A 15862-nucleotide genomic window follows, 5' to 3' on the forward strand; every position below is an offset into this window, starting at 1 on the left:
GCGGGACTGGCCTAGGGGATTTTATAGGGGTTTTAATTACTTTTAATTGGACACTTTCAAATATTTCGTTTTAATTAAATTTTAATTAGGTGTAATATGTATTTATGTTAGCTTTTTATCATCTGTCAGCCGCCCTGAGTCCGAAAGGAGAAGGGCGGGATATAAATGCAATTAATAATAATAATAATAATAATAATAGGATGAAGTTTCCCCAAATCAGATCCTAACTCAGGCAACCCTCTGCAGATACGTTCCTGCTACACAGCAGAACCAACGTGCTACTCACCGGGGCAACTTTAGATGGCACGAATGAGTCAATGTCCTTCTTTGTGATCCGTCCCTCTGGCCCTGTACCTGATGAGACGTACAAGGAAGATCTTCTTACCCAACAAGAAATTAAACCATTTTAGGCGATGGCTGACGAGGCCTCGGAAAAGATGTTGCTCACCTTTCACCTGCGAGAGATCGATTCCTCTCTCTGCGGCTAATTTCTTTGCCAGAGGGCTCACTATTATCCTCCCTTTATGTGCAGGAGTCTTGACCGGAGAGGCAACAGGCTGGGCTGAAACAGCTGCTGCCTTAAGAAATAAAAGGACAGAAGAGTTCTCAAGATGGACCCTGTTGGAAATTCTCCACCATCCCAAGTTCATTTGACTGCTGCATCCATGAACGTACGCCTAGCATGTGGCATTAATCACCTTTAGTCCTCCATACAACAGGACTACGGCAGGACGATATTCACACATAGTCAAAACTCACGAGTGCTAGTGGGAGCAGGCCAGGAAAGCCCGCTTATTTATTATTTGTTAAATGTATTCAGTCCAAACTCTCTAAAAGTCTCTCTGCCACCCAATAGAAGCTTCACCACCACCCTGATATGTTTTCTTTAAACTGGTAAGTAGCCTTTTTATTAGGTAGTTTTTTACAGAGAGATTTTCTTTTTTTTTTAGGTAAAGAAGGCATAGGAACAGTCCTGCACTTCCTTTGTAAAGGATTAATAACATTTGTGAGTGTTATGTTTTTAATATATATATAATATCTTTTATTATAGCTGCTGGGAGCTACCTTGTGGTAAGATGGGTGACCAATACATTTTATGAATAAATGAATGAATGTCTAGAGGCCACTTCCAGCTAAGAAAGTCTCCTGCCCAAGAGGAAGCTGAAATCTCCCTGGGGCTCTGAGAAACCAGCTGGGCACCCCACCACCACTTCGCTTTCCCTCCCGAGGTCTCCTTCTGGAGGTTGCTCGTACTGGGCTTGGGGGCAGAGGCGGTGGGGACACGGGAGGTTTGATATCAGCGATCCCAACATCTCTGTAGTCTGCAAAAGCAGGAATGTCCGATTCCTTCTCCACAATGATACAGAGAACGGTTCCCAAGGGGACGTCTCGGGTGCCTTCTGGTATCAAGATCTTTGCCAGGTAACCTTCTTCTTGCACTTCAAAGCCTGCAAAGTAGAGAGAGAAAAATAAGCACTTTGGGAGGGAAAAGAATCGACCAAGCTTGGAGATGGAATAAATCATCAGGCATTCCAGCAAACAGGATCACCGACAAACCATCGATGAAATTAGGAAATAGGGAGATGCCACCTGCAAGGCAAATAATCTGGAACTTTTTTTGGGGGGGGGGGGGCAAATATCTAACCTTTACAAGGCAAATGAATAATGTTTCAAATATTGCTCTGGCAGTATTATCCGGTGCTGTTATCTAATGTTGTAAGGATGAAAAAGGGGATCTTGTCCATTTTGCTCATCCTGTAAGAAAAGCAAACAGCAAAGCCTCCCACAAAGATTTTGTTGTTGAGGATGGAGAAATTCTCACCTATTGTTGCTTTGTCTGTCTCAATTTCTGCCAATAAATCTCCTTCGCTCAGCTTCTCGCCAACCTTCTTTTCCCACCTCTGCACGGTGCCCATTGTCATTGTAGGAGAGAGGGCAGGAAGAAGAATCTAGGAGAGTGGAAAAGGCAGCACTGCATTGATATGCATTTCAAAATCCAGCATTACCAGTCAACATTTGCCCTTCTTTGCCTCTGTTACAAAGAATAAAAAAAAGATAAAATGCACTGCGGACCTTTAACCAAACAAAAAATTCCTCTGAAGAAGAGAAGCATGAGCATCATGCAAAGGAACATTCTGATTATATAACCAGTGCATCTGAATTCTGAGTTTCAATGTTCACAGCCAGAATCAAAGTCACTCAACAGATACTGGAAGTTCCATCCGTGCCTGGACAATGGAATCATCCACTAGGCCTTCAGATCCATCAAATCAGCCCGTGTGCTCTCTTGCTCCCTCAGCAAATGAGGCTCACAGCAGGCACTGAGTCTGGGGGTTATGAAGGGGTCTAAAGCTAAAATGTGCCATAAGGAAAGTGGGCAAGAAAAGAATGCAAACTGGGAGGTGGGTCGTACTTGCATATGGGGAGGATAGGAGCTGCCTGGAGCTTGTGCAGATGGCTGAGCTGCTGGTTTGGGGGGAGCAGCTGGAGGAGGTGGGGGTGGTACCGAGGCTGATGGGGTGGCAGCTGCTGAATCCAAAGTATAATCCTTGAAGGCGCCAATAAGTTCAGGCCTAAAAGAAGGAAGGAACCATAAGCCACTATCAAGGGATGGCAGTCCTCTAACACTGCAATCAGGAACCCACTCAAGCCTTAAACCCAAAAGATGGGAAGCAAGACCACACAAGACCCAGGACATGTTTGCTGTTCAAAAAGAACATTAACTCAATAGAAAGACGGGCACCTTTAAAGGGAGAAGTTGTGGTGGTGGGAGAGGTTTTTTTAAATTGTAATAATTATGGGGGAGAAAGAAAAATGAAGGAAGTAAAAGATATTGGGAACCTGCCTAGTGTGACTCACTTGTCCACAGTGATGCAGATGATGGATCCAATGGGAACATCCCGCGTTCCTTCGGGGACCAGGATCTTGGCCAGGTAGCATTCTTCCATGCTCTCAAACCCCACCGTTGCTTTGTCTGTCTCTACCTTTAACACACACACAACAATTTCCCTGAAATACATTTCACAACTGTACACTGTCAAGCAATCCTGTCCAAAGTCAAGTTCTACCTCCCATATCAGTCACGAAGAGTGACAAAAAAAGTGTTAGCAGAGTAAAAATGCAGAGTCGCCTGCACAATGTTGCTAATTCAAAAACCTATCAGGAAAGGTGACAAATGAGGGTCAAATTCCCAACCATCCCATCAGCCTGGCAGGAAAGCTTCCGCTTCCGCCCTTTCAAAATACCTCTGCAATCAAGTCTCCCTCGTTGATCTTCTCCCCCTCTTTCTTCTCCCAACGCGCAATGGTCCCCATCTGCATGGTGGGGGAGAGGGCGGGCAAAGGCACCTGTGGAGGAAGCAAGGGATGAAGAATCACAGAACGGCAGAGCTGGAAGGGACCTTTGAGGTCTTCTAGTCCAGCCCCCTGCTCAACCTCCAGTGATGGAGCACCCACAACTTCTGGAGGCAAGTCATTCGGCTGGTTAATTGTTCTCACTGTCAGGAATTAATTAATTCCAGGTTGGGTCTCTCCTTGATGAGTTTCCATTGATTAGACCCAGCCCCTTCCAAGCTCAGGGAGCACCCAGGAACTCCTCATTTCAACCCTGAGCTGCAAATAGTCTCCTTTATTGCCACAGCCCCTTCCCCCTGCAGGAGATCTCCAGAACCCCCTCGGGGCTCCACAGGGGGAGAAGCAGCCGGGCATGAAGGCGCTCCAGGCCCCTCAAGGGGAGGGATGCTCGGGGGTGGCAGAGTGGGCTCCTGAGGGGAGGATGGGGGATTTCAGCATCAAAGTCACCCATGGGAACCCCCACCCCACCCCCCACCCAGGCCCCATCCAGAGGGGAAGCCGGGACGAGACCCCCTTAGACCCCCCTTCCCCTTATTCCAGGCGAAAAGGCCCCCTCAGGTAAATAAGGCAGGGGGNCGCGCGCGCCCGGCAGCCGAGCCCCCCGCGGGGCCGCGCCCTGCCACAGACGCCTGACCAGCACCCGCCACATCCCGGTCCGAGCGGCGGCAGCGGCGGCGGCGGAGCAGCGGTCCTGTCAGGCGGAGGGCGGGCGGGTGACCTCCCTTCTCCCCCCGGGCGGGCAGCGCGGGGCGTCGCGCGACGGCGTCGCAAAAGGGCCGTCAAGCAGCGCGCGGAGGGGGCGGGGCTTCGGCCGGCGCGGCCTGACCCGAGGCGACCTCCCAGGCCGCGCATGCGCTCTGCTCCCCGAGGCTGCACGTGGCCGCTGCTGCTGCGGACGGAGCTGCCTTTGCGGCGCTTCGCAGCGGGGCGGGTCTGCGCAAAAAGGGGAGGGGGCAGGTGGGTTTCGTGCTGTGTCGGGGGCTGCAGGCCGGGCTCCGGTGCAGCCCTTCCCCGGTTTGCGCCGGACCCAAATGCATCCAAGGAGGGGTCCCTTCCAAGAAAGGGGGGGAATCTCTTTGCATGGTGGGCTCTGCGCCCCCTTTCGCGCCCACCCCGGAGCGCCCTCCCCAAGCAATCCGCGGAGCCTGCATCTCTTTTGGATTCCTTTGGATCGGGGATCCCTTTGGGGGGTTGGGAGCCCAGCGCCGCTGCTCCTCCTTGGACGGCAACATTTGTTGTTAACGGAGACATTTGTTGAGCGAGTTTTGCCCCATTGTACGACCTTTCTTGCCACAGTTGTTAAGTGAATCACTGCAGTCATCACACGTTGTTAAGTGAATCTGGCTTCCCCATTGATTTTGCTTGTCAGGTCACAAAGCAGGATCACATGATCCCAGGATGCTGCAACCGTCATAAATACGAGCCAGTTGCCAAGTGTCTGAATTTGGATCACACGACCACAGGGGATGCTGCAAAGGTCGTGAATCTGAAAAACAGTCATTGCTTTTTCCAGTGCTGTTGTAATTTTGAAAGGTCACTAAACAAACTGTACAGGAAATAACATCACAGGCTGAGACTCAGCTTTCTGGTTATTGTCTTGCCCTATGGGAAAACATCCCCCCCACACACACACACACACTTGGGGCTGGGAATCTGCTCTCTCCCCTCTGCATAATGAGTCACAGGTTGGAAAACTCCTGAATGAAAAATGCAAGGGTTGAGCTTGGTTATGGTTGCTTTTCTGCTCCGTTTCTGGGAGCTGGAAGTTGTCAGGTCTTAAAAGTTGCCAAGGTTAGACATCCTGGGTAGGACAGACTCCCTAGGCCTGCTCTCCTGCTGGATAAAAATCCCATAATCCTCAACCAGGTGAGCCCTAGGATTAAGATCTGCTCCAATCCAAGCCATCTCAAGAGCAAACAGGTTGGGGATGGTGCCAAGGGAGAAAAAAATGATCCTGGAACCGGTAATGCAACACTGTTTATGTTATTTCAGGGACAAAGTTCAGAGATAACAGATTTTAAAAAATGAAATTAGTTTTATGGAAGCAAAAGATGCCAATCCGGTCATAAAAACACTTTTACACTTCTTTGACCTCTATTTTCCCATGTCTGGCGATGAGCCCTTGTGATAAAGATGTCTTAATTAAATTTAAATAAAATATGTTCTTTTAAAAAAATGTACAATTTTAACTTTAAAGCACATCTCTTGCGGAAATAAATTCTTTTTTAAAGTAACTATAATTCCATGCAATCTCTTTGCAACCCACTAAATTCATGCAACAGTCAAACCAGTCACAAAAAAAAGTATTTTTTTCAGGAATGACATCCCTCATCCACTGTTCTCTCAGAAGCCAACTTTAAAATTCCTATAATAGGATACACTCAAAGTGTAACTGCAAATACAAACACAGGCTTTCAAAAGGCCCGTTCTGTCTGTACACAGAGGACACAATAGGACAAACAACATACAAATCTTATCTTTGCAACAAGCAAGTAAAATAGAAAACCACTGCGGACTTAAGATATACCTTCATAGCAAAATAAAGCTAATTATGGGAACCAGGTGTGTTGGCATTAACAAAAGGCATGTATAAAGCCTTTCTGCATTTCCTAGAAATATGGATAAAATACAATATTCAGAAATATACAGGAAAAAACAGCACTCACGCTGGTATAAAAATATACACTGTCCTTGTTCAACAATGATGTAAAGCAATATAAAGTAATTCCAAGAAACAGGAACAAGTTTACCCAACAGATGTGTGGAAATCTATAAAATGATCAAAGACACGATTTGTTTTTGACTTTCAGCCTTCCGCAAGAAGGACATAGAAGACGGCTGGACATACAGACAGACGGTCCTTCCGATGGCTGGTGCACACAAGCAGCTACGAGGCTTCGGAGCCTGGTGCTGCAACGTTAGGAAAGATGGAATGGCGAGCAGCAAAGCAGCAACACTAAAGCAAATTCTGGCTTTCACTGGGCCCCATTTTTCATTCAAGCAGAGCTGAGGCGTTTGGTTGCACAAGATATGCAAAGGGGATACTTCCCACTCCTAATTCAGCATTTTCGAGCACAAAAATCAGGAAGAGAGTGTAGAAGAAAAAGGTACCCTGTTATCACAGACTTCTGCATGGGTGGGCAGGTGATGTCACACTCATGACATCATGATGGCCTCTTATAGACACCTACCTAGGTAACTCTTCACTTGTGGTGACTTCGGTCTACTGACTGGCTCCTAAGGAACTGAGGCTTGTATAGAATAATGGCAAACACTTTGTGCATCAAAATATTCCCCCTTAAAACACTCAACCTGTCCAGGCCTGCTTTCTCTATAAAGCTAAGAATGAATAATTCACTCCGTTAGAGCATTTATCTCCAACCTCTATACAAACTCAGTAGTCCATAAAGTTGATGCATCTGTCCTATTTATGTCTGAAGTCCGACTGGTGCAAAATTCTTTCCAGAGTGGCTAAGATCACCCAGCCGGCTGATGGTTCCAAGGGCTGAACCACCAGTTTTGCAGACCATTGCAAACGGGTGGTGGGGTGAGCATTGGGGGCCTAAATTAAATTCTGCTTGAGGCCCACCAGGCAGATGACCTTCTTGCTGTCAGCAGGGCAAAAGGGGAAAGACTACTTGACAGTTGCTGGAGTTGTGCGCAAAAGCTTCAGCCCATAAAGAAGGGCCTGGAGTTTTGCCCGCTTTCTGCTCACAGACCTTCCAGGAATCTTGCTGCAACCCTTTGTGAACATTTATCTCGCATCCCACCCATCTTATCTACCCATCTCAGCTGATAAGGCAGACTGAAATTAGCCATTGTGGAAAAATCAATGCCAAATTCAGACCAAACTATGGGGAAACCAGAGGGATCAGCCTTTCCTCTGAGGCTGCTGGTGATGAATTAATTAAAGAGCATCCAGAAGGAAAGTAGGGCAGAGAAGATCACGTGGTGCCAATACAACCCTGGAAAAGCAAAGGTGGGGAGCTTGGGGTCTTTTCCCCAGGCAAAGCCAGAAGGGGAACCTGGGCAGGGAAGCAGCGGGTAGCAATCTTTTTCACACAGACCCTCAAATAAAGTAGGGACAGTTTCAAGACCAGAATGCAAAATGATAAAAGCAAATGTAACAATCCTGGCCTTTTCCAACACAATGCTGTTGATTGGATCTTTTATCTGGACCACAAACCACTGGATCTCTGAAGGAGATCTTGTTGGTGCCTGATGTGGCCTGGGTACAGAGTTCGTTGAAAAAATTGGCTGGCAAGAGAGCTACAACAGTGCTGGAAAAGAGTTCCTAGTTTTGGCCATCACAAATGTGCAAATCTTACTCCTAATGCTGTCCATCGTTGACCGAACTTCTCCAGATGATCAAAAGCAGCAAGAAGTCTTTTAGGACCATCCCTGACCAAATAGAGAGGCAGTGTGTTGGAACGGTTGAAAGGGACCGTATTTGGTTATAAGGTGACGGACATCCTTCCTTGAAGCCAAAGTTCATCACGGTTCCTTTCTTTTGGCAGTTTAAATCACACATATCATTGGTGTGAGGGGTGGGGGTTTTTTTGGTGAGCATCTGGCACATCCAGCAGCCGACAGCAAAGATTTTAGTTCTCCCCATGGTCCTCTTCCACCCAAGCCACAATCTTGCCCTCCCATCCAGGAATAAGATCGTCATCATGGAAAACCTACATGAAAATCAAAGAGAAGGACCTTATTTATCCATCCATCCATCCATCCATCCACAGCAGCGTTTCTCAATCTTGACAATCTTAAGATGGGTGGACTTCAACTCCCAGTTTTCCCCAGCTGGCTGAGGAACTCTGGGAGTTCTTAACAACTTGTTAAAGTTGTCAAGGTTAAGGTCCATCTATCCAACCATCTAATTTATAAACTACAGGTAGTCCTTGACCTACAACAGTCCATTTAGTGACCGTTCAAAGTTACAACGGCACTGAAAAAAGTGACTTATGACCATTGCAGCATCCCTATGGTCACATGATCAAAATTCAGCTGCTTGGCAGCTGACATGTATTTATGACCCTTGCTGTGCCCCGGGGTCACGTGACCCCCCTTTTGCGACCTCCTCACAAGCAAAAACCAATGAGGGAGCCAGATTCACTTAACCACTGTGTAACTAACTAAATCTCTGAACAACTGCAGGGATTCACTTAACAATTGTGGCAAGAAAGGTTGTAAAACGGGGCAAAACTCACTTAACAACTGTCTCACTTAGCCACATAAATGTTGGGCTCAATTGTGGTCGTACATTGAGGACTAGCTGTTCGACTGAAACATACAAACCTTGATTAAAGCCTTGATTAAAAGATGGTGACTAGAAACAGCCCAGGGGTCGCCTGCCTCTAACTGGGAACTGGCCTGAAATCTCCTCTTCAGCGTTTCTAGGACAGGCCCCGAGGTTGTCACCACAATTCTTGAGAAACCAAATCTCACTCTGAACATGACAAGTGAGAACTCAAAACTCACACCACTCGAGGGAAAAACAGAGCTGACCCACTTTTCTAGCTTACTGGGACGTTCTTGTTGTTCAGGGCTGCAGGGTGTGATTTTTTTTCATGCTCACACACGCATATGAGCACACACGTACGTACGTACGTACACACACACACACACACACACACTTTCCTGCCCCTTGGCTTTCGCTCCACCGGTGAGAGCCAAACGCCAGCATTTCCAGGGAGAAGAAACATCCCATCGTGGTGTAGGACAACTTCTGCAGCCCACAGAAAAGATGCTGGTGGGTAGAATCTGGGGCTCGGGGGGGGGGGGGGACAAAGCAAACCTCCCTCTTCATTGCCAGGCAGGAGCTGCACAGAAAGGATCCCCCTTAAATCCTTCACAGCATTTATCAGATAACTACGCAGAGCACGCTTCACTCTGGCAAGATTCTGTCCACGGGCGGACAGCAATAAAGAAACCACAGCTAGTCCTCAACGTACGGTCCACAATTCAGCTCCAAATTTATGTTGCTAAGGGAGACAGTTGTGAAGTGAGTTTGGCCCCATTTTGTGACCTTTCTCGCCACACTTGTTAAGAGAATCGCTGCAGTTGTTAAGTTAGCAACATGGCTGTTAAGGAAACCTGGCTCCCCCCATTGACTTTGCTTGTCAGGAGGTCGCTAAAGGGGATCGCATGACACCCCCCCCCGGGACGCTGCACGTGACCCCATCATAAATATGAACCAGCTGTCAAGCATCTGAATGTAAATCACATGACCAGGAGGATGCTGCAACGGTTGCAAGTGTGAAAAATGGTCGTAAGTCACTTTGTCCAGTGCTGTTGTAACTTCAAACAGTCACTAAATGAACTGTTGTTAAGTCGAGGACTACCTATACTATGGGCATTTACCGGTGTCGTTCTTGCTTCCCGCGCCTGCCGGGTGCGCCCTTACCTCCTCTTTGACAGTCCCAAACTCCGGATCCAGAGCTTTGAAGTGGTACCGGTGCGTCCCATCCCGATCGATAGCCGCTTTGAAGTCCCTTAGAGTCACTTCCCCCAGCCTGCAATGCACGAGGGGAGAGGAAGGGCACAGCTACCACCTTCATGCTGGGAGGGGAATCCCTTGGAGACACCCACTCGGGGGTCCTGGAAAGAGGATCTGGGGTTGGGGTTATGGGGATTGGAGGGGGGCTGCTGGCTTACCTCTTGGGAATGCTGACCATGAAGGGGGTGAGGGAGCGATCGGTGAAATACAGCACCTTGGTGCAGGCGCCGCTGCTCACAGCTGGGGTGCTGTGAGAATGAGGCAGTTCTGCAAAGAGGAGAAGACAGGCTGAGCCCCGCCAGGCGGTGACCCCACTTTCTTTTCACACACACACACCCTGCAGCCTTGTTTAATCCAACAGGCCAGATTTGTTCTCCCTGGACTAAGAGAGATGGATTGGAGAAACTGTCCTTCCTGTGGCTGGCCAGCTCTTGAACTTCCATCCCGAGCTAAAAAAAGGAGATTGTAAAAGGGGCCGTTTGAGGGACAGTTGGGTGAAGAAAGGGGGGGGGGGGTTATGTGGCACCTTTATAAAGGGGGGGAGAGGGGGGAGCTGGGTTAGAAAGAAACCAATATCCTTCACTTGGGATCCCAAGGCTGCATTCCCACCTGTGATCACTAGATGGTGCCTTATTCTCAGGAAGCCACTTTGCAGCCCCATTTTGGAATACACAGAGTCCTCAATTTACAGCAATTCATTTAGTGGCAGTTCAGAGTTACATCAACGGCATTGAGAAAAAGTGACTTAGGACCATTTTTCACACTTACGACCGTCGCAGCATCCCCGTAGTCATGTGATCAAAATTCAGACGCTTGGCAACTGGCTCACATTTATGACGGTCACATGTCCCAGGGTCACGTGATCCCCTATTGTGACCTTCTGACAAGCAAAGGCAAGGGGGAAGCCAGATTCACTTAGCAACCGTGTTACTAACTTAACTACTGCAGTGATTCACTTAACAACCATGGCAAGAAAGTTCGTAAAATGAGGCAAAACTCAATTAACCAATGTCTCCCTTAGCAACAGAAATTTTGGGCTCAGCTGTGGTTGTAAATCAAGGACTAGCTGTAGCTAAGTGCTACTTACTTATTTTTAAATTTAAAAACAGAAAATCCCCCAATTAACATTGTTTTGTGTTGTTTCCTTCTTTTTAAACGCTTTAATTGTTCATAAACCACCCAGAGTCCCTGGAAGGCGGCTGGTATATTTCAATGTATTAAAGTTACTCTTATAATTAGGTGTTCGGGAGGCCCCAATATCCAGAGAGGTGGCTGTTCCCTTTGTGCTCGTAACAGGATCCAGGCAGGCTGCTTAAAAGCCGGCATGCTTGGGCTAAGAAAGAGGAAGAACTGGGTCCAAGCGGCCAAGGGGAGCGGGAAAGCCGGCCCCATTTTTCAAAACAGGGATAATTCGCAGGACCCCTGGCCTATGGGCCTCTTGAAGCAGGACGTTTCCCTATGGAGAAGGAGAACTGCCCTCTGCAACGGCACTCACTGGAATTGGAAGGCCAGGATTCTCGGTATTCGTTCCCCACGTGGCCTGCAGGCGACTTCCCTCGGACCTGGACAAGGAAAGCAGATGGACGAGAGATGGGCTCCTTGGACCCTCTTCCTGCTCTCTTTCAGAGAAACACTCAGGCCTGAGTTCACCCCAAGAAGTACTCTCTCTCTCTCTCTCTCTCTCTCTCTCTCTCTCTCTCTCTCTCTGTGTGTGTGTGTGTGTGTGTATCAAAAGCATCCAGATGGCATCTGCAACCATTTGACCAAAAGCCTTCTCTTATTTTAAGTGTGCAAGGCTTGCCAATGACCTGGTTTTTATTGCTTGACAGGAGTTCTTCCAGAGGAGCCTAGTGTAGCCCCAGCTACACTGAAGCTATAACCACTGGCTGATTGGAAATCCTCCTGCACGTTCCCAGCACTCTGGATTAAGCTGAACGTCCCCTGAGCAGAATTCAGCACTTGGGGTGGTCCTTCCGGGATGCTCTCTGAAGAAACCCAAGAGGCTCTCCCAACATGGGGCCGCTGGAGAGAAGATGGGTTGGCCTGATTGAAGGACCCTGCTTGAAACAAAGGCACCATGGAGGGTTGTTGCACCCACACAGCTCTGCTCAAAGGGACCCCCACAGGAGCGAAATAGGGGCACTGGGGAGAAGGCAAGGCCTGTAGCTCCTCAGACTGAGACACTGCCTGAGGACAGGAGCTGAGCTGCCTTCACAGCTCCAGCACGAAGGAGATCTGGTGAGAGAAGAGGACCCACCAAGTGGCTGGACAGATCAGTCCCAGAAGCCAAGAGCAGAACCTCTTTTGTGAAGACCCTCCACATGGGTAATGGACTTCAAGTAGACTTTATGGCCGCCTCCATGGCAGGAGAAGAGACTCAAGAGCACAAGGACACTTATGTGTCCCACCTAAGCCCAGCGTGAGGGCTGCTTCTGAGAACACATGGGAAGGAAATTATGAGTTCCCCAAAGGGTGGGGAGGCCCAACCACATCCACCAATGGCTTCTTACCCTCTTGTCCTGCCTCTTCTGCATCTCCATGCGGTGCAGCCTCTCCATCAAGCTGGAGATGCCCTGCTCCAGGCTGTCAATGGTGTGGTGTTGGGGATCGTGGCCGCTGAAGCTGTTCCGCAAACTGCGCAGGGCCTCCCGCACCAGCTGCAGGTCGCTGGTCTGCCGGGAGAGGTCCAAAAAACCAGGAGGTGGTGGATGCCACCATCCCAATGCTCCGAGAGTTCCTCTACCCCTCCCCCCCAAAGCTTGCAAAATTGAGGATGGTCCCCCCAGGTCTGGGGAAAGACCTCCCCTCCCCAAGCCTTGGGGTCAGAGCAGAACATACCCCTCTGTGCGTTGAGGAAGCCGTTCCTTTCCCCAAAGTCTGGAGGAACCCATTGCTTTGAGAGTTGTGACTGGCGTAGAGAATCACCTGCTTTGCAAGAGAGGAGGGAAGCTGGTTGGCCAGGCCAGGAAAGGCCAGGTGGAAACCCAGCAGCCGCTCCCAAGCCTCGCTAAGAAGCTACAAGGCGCTGGCAGAACCAGCGTCGTCTCTCACCACACTCTGCGGGTGACCCAGTTTGAGAAAAGGGCAGCTTTCGAAGGAGCAGAGCTGACCTGGAGGCCCCTTCCGCCAGTCCATTCTGGGCATCCCGCAAATTGGCAGGGACCCAAACCGTCTATCGCACCCCTCCCCCAAGTAACTCAGGGTTGACCTCATCTCTGGGGGGTCCTGGGGGCTCTCTGAGCTTGGTTGTTTTCTTGCAGACGTTTCATGGCCCATCTAGATAACATCATCGCTTTGAAATAATAGAAAATACCTGCAGCTCAGGTTTTAGATTTTGGCAGTGGCTTGCTCCCCAAGCTTGTTTCAATTTGGTTTCTGAAAGTTTCGTTACCAGACTAGGTAACATCATCAGTAGGATTTGCTTGTCCTATTTTCCTTAGATTATCAATGTCTTGTTGACATTTGGAGATCAAACCACTACTGAAATAACATCATCACTACCTATATCATCACCCCATGCTGCTGCTGCTGCTGCTGCTGCTGCTCCTCCTCCTCCTCCCCCCCACAAACCCCACTCCCTTCTAGCAGATAAAGCTAGGTAATAAAACATCTTGGCTGGCCTGCATACCTCTCCTTTCAGAGATAAAGAAAGAAGGAAACTAAGGGTATGGGCCCTGTCAAGAGTCCCTGTGACTCGCCCTCTTCTAGTGCGCTGCTCCACAATTAGAGGTCAGTGCAAAGGCGAGCCCCTGGCCCACTGGAACACCACAAACCTCCTCCACGTCCTTCTTCAGGCAGCGAGCCAGCAAAGCCTCTTTATGCTGCAGCTCCCGTTCCAACTCGGCCTAGGAGGGAAGAGGCAGATCGGCCAATGGGCACGGTTTAATTAGTTTTATTTATTAAATTTATATGCCGCTCGTCTCACTATCCAAAGGGACTCTGGGCGGCTGGCAAGGGCATAAAAGCAGCAGAGCACGCCTCCCATTGGAGGGGAAGGAGGACACGGGGAGATGGGGGGAGCCCCTACCTGCTGATAGCCCGCCTCGGAGAGCTGGTGTAGCATCTCCTCCATCTTGGCCTGGTGCTGGTGCAGGAGCCGGTCCTTCTGGCTTAGCTCTTTCTGGAAGAGAGAGGGAGGATGGGAGCCATCGGCCAGGAAAGGAGACTCAGTCTGGGGCCGAGCTCAGGACCAAGGGGCTGCTTTGGGTCCTTCGCTGGCCAGATGCTGGGGGGGGGCAGCTACCCCAAGATGGGGAAGAGCAGAACGTCGACTGGGGTCATCAAGATGGAGTAAGAGGCCCCCAAGGGGCTACAAATTCTGCTCCTGGGCTCTCTTGGTGGGGAATTCTCCACGGTCTGAGCCTCAGAAAGCCGAGAGGAAAGGACTTCCTGGTTACCTGGGAGGCAGCAGTTCCCAAGGCACTCCTCCCCCAGGTAAAACCCCCCTACCTTGTACTCTGCCAGAAGCCGGTTCCGCTCTTCCACCTTCCTCTGGAGATCAGCCTGCACAAGCAAGATTCGAACACGGAGTTGGGACTATGGCTGACAACCCCAGGCTGAAGCATCTGGGAGCAGATCCGAAACCTGCCTTTCTGGCCCTTTGCAAGGCAACAGGGACCACCCGGCCCTTTCCAGCAGCCCCCCTCCTCCCTCCCCAGCAGTGGAACTGAGGCTTCCTGGCCATCCCACCTCTCTCCCCTCTTCTCCTTCCCACAGAGACACCAGGGAAGCCCCTCCCAGATCCCGTGCCTCCAGAGGCAGCCCTTGCCCTCTGCCAGCTGGTTTGGCACACCGCAAAAAGACACACTCACATTCTGGCTGTGCAATTCCTCCTTGTCCATATTTGCTCTCAGCAGCTCCTGTTTGATCTGAAGCATCAGAGTGTCTTGCTGGGCCAGCCGTTGCTGCAGGGCATCCTATAAACAAACAAACAAACAAACGAACGAACGAAACAAACAAACAAACAAACAAACAAACAAACGCACCCCATTTGAGGCTGCAAGCACCCCCATTATCAATGCTGCAGAGTGGTAAATTTGCAGCTTTTCACGGGGCTTGAAATGATATTTCCATCTCTTTCTCGTCTGCTATTTTTTTTAAAGAGGGGACCCCAATACTTTCATTAGCCTGACCTTACTTTACTTGTTTCCTAGACTGTAGCATGTCCGTCTAATTTTGCCCCCCAAGGGCTTCTGGAGACCCCTCCCACCGTCAAAGTTGCCTGCTTCCTTCCTCACCCTCTCCTTTGCAAAAGTTCCTTCTCACCTTGATACCTTGCAGGTTTCGGCTGTCCTGCTTGCACGTCTGCAGTTCCTTCTGCAAGGAAGCCAGAGAAAGGAGAGGGGGTTCGGCTCCTTTCTCCCCACATCCTGGTTGCAGTCAATTCTGCACGCCCAAGCCTGGCTGCCCTTTAGGCCAGATGCCAAGAACGCCCAGAACCCAACGGTTGCCTTAACAACCACAGTATGTATGTGCTTTAAGGCCATCACAAAAAAGTCATAAAATCAGGTTGGTCTGGTCACGTAACTGACTCATTTTACAACCGTCCAGACAAATAACCGTTAACAGGCAGGCCTCATTACAGTCGTATGTTAAGGACTTCCTGTCCCGGCACCTCTGGATGCAGCAGCTTCCTAAAAGGGTTCGAGCAGCCCTTTTTCCGTCTCCAGGTGTTGCTCACCTTCAGGTCCTGGTTCTCCTCCAGACTCTGATCCAGGCGGCTCCGGAGGATGACCTAAAGGCCAAAGGGAGCCGTTATTTCCCAGTGCCCCCTCAGCCCGTTCAGGAAGGGGGTCGGGAGAAATGCCTCACCAGCTGCTCTTCAGGACTGGCTTCCTGCTTGCAAAGCCCCAGCGACTGCTCCTGCTCGTCCTCCGGCAGCGATCCGTTCAGCAGCAACGCCTGGCAGGACAAGAAGGGCAAAGAGCCACACGCTCAGCCAGGCGGCTCCATGGAAACACACACCCCCCGGGAAATTCGACCTTCTCTGGGAGACCCAGAGACGTAAAGG

The 15862-nt window shown here is 49.7% G+C and overlaps 2 protein-coding genes across 2 annotated transcripts in view; both read right to left on the minus strand.

Moving 5' to 3' along the window:
• DLAT (dihydrolipoamide S-acetyltransferase) overlaps window positions 1-4002 on the minus strand; it is a 12591-nt gene extending 8589 nt beyond the window's left edge. The window contains exons 1-8 of the mRNA XM_015812572.1: window positions 3988-4002; window positions 3246-3347; window positions 2860-2984; window positions 2414-2573; window positions 1823-1949; window positions 1255-1448; window positions 449-578; window positions 287-354 (exon numbers count right to left, since the gene is read on the minus strand). Coding sequence (XP_015668058.1) covers window positions 287-354; window positions 449-578; window positions 1255-1448; window positions 1823-1949; window positions 2414-2573; window positions 2860-2984; window positions 3246-3347; window positions 3988-4002 — 921 coding nt within the window. The remainder of the gene's footprint in view (window positions 1-286; window positions 355-448; window positions 579-1254; window positions 1449-1822; window positions 1950-2413; window positions 2574-2859; window positions 2985-3245; window positions 3348-3987) is intronic.
• A 3952-nt stretch (window positions 4003-7954) lies between these two features.
• The window catches only part of DIXDC1 (DIX domain containing 1), a 27819-nt gene continuing 19911 nt past the window's right edge, over window positions 7955-15862 (minus strand). The window contains exons 8-20 of the mRNA XM_015812586.1: window positions 15664-15753; window positions 15533-15586; window positions 15118-15168; window positions 14664-14768; window positions 14302-14355; window positions 13880-13972; window positions 13626-13697; window positions 12691-12777; window positions 12363-12524; window positions 11348-11414; window positions 10011-10119; window positions 9760-9868; window positions 7955-8035 (exon numbers count right to left, since the gene is read on the minus strand). Of these exons, the coding sequence (XP_015668072.1) occupies window positions 7955-8035; window positions 9760-9868; window positions 10011-10119; window positions 11348-11414; window positions 12363-12524; window positions 12691-12777; window positions 13626-13697; window positions 13880-13972; window positions 14302-14355; window positions 14664-14768; window positions 15118-15168; window positions 15533-15586; window positions 15664-15753 (1134 nt within the window). The remainder of the gene's footprint in view (window positions 8036-9759; window positions 9869-10010; window positions 10120-11347; window positions 11415-12362; window positions 12525-12690; window positions 12778-13625; window positions 13698-13879; window positions 13973-14301; window positions 14356-14663; window positions 14769-15117; window positions 15169-15532; window positions 15587-15663; window positions 15754-15862) is intronic.

Source organism: Protobothrops mucrosquamatus, unplaced genomic scaffold (assembly GCF_001527695.2).
Source record: "Protobothrops mucrosquamatus isolate PMUCROS unplaced genomic scaffold, P.Mucros_1.0 scaffold97, whole genome shotgun sequence".
Lineage (NCBI taxonomy): Eukaryota > Metazoa > Chordata > Lepidosauria > Squamata > Viperidae > Protobothrops > Protobothrops mucrosquamatus.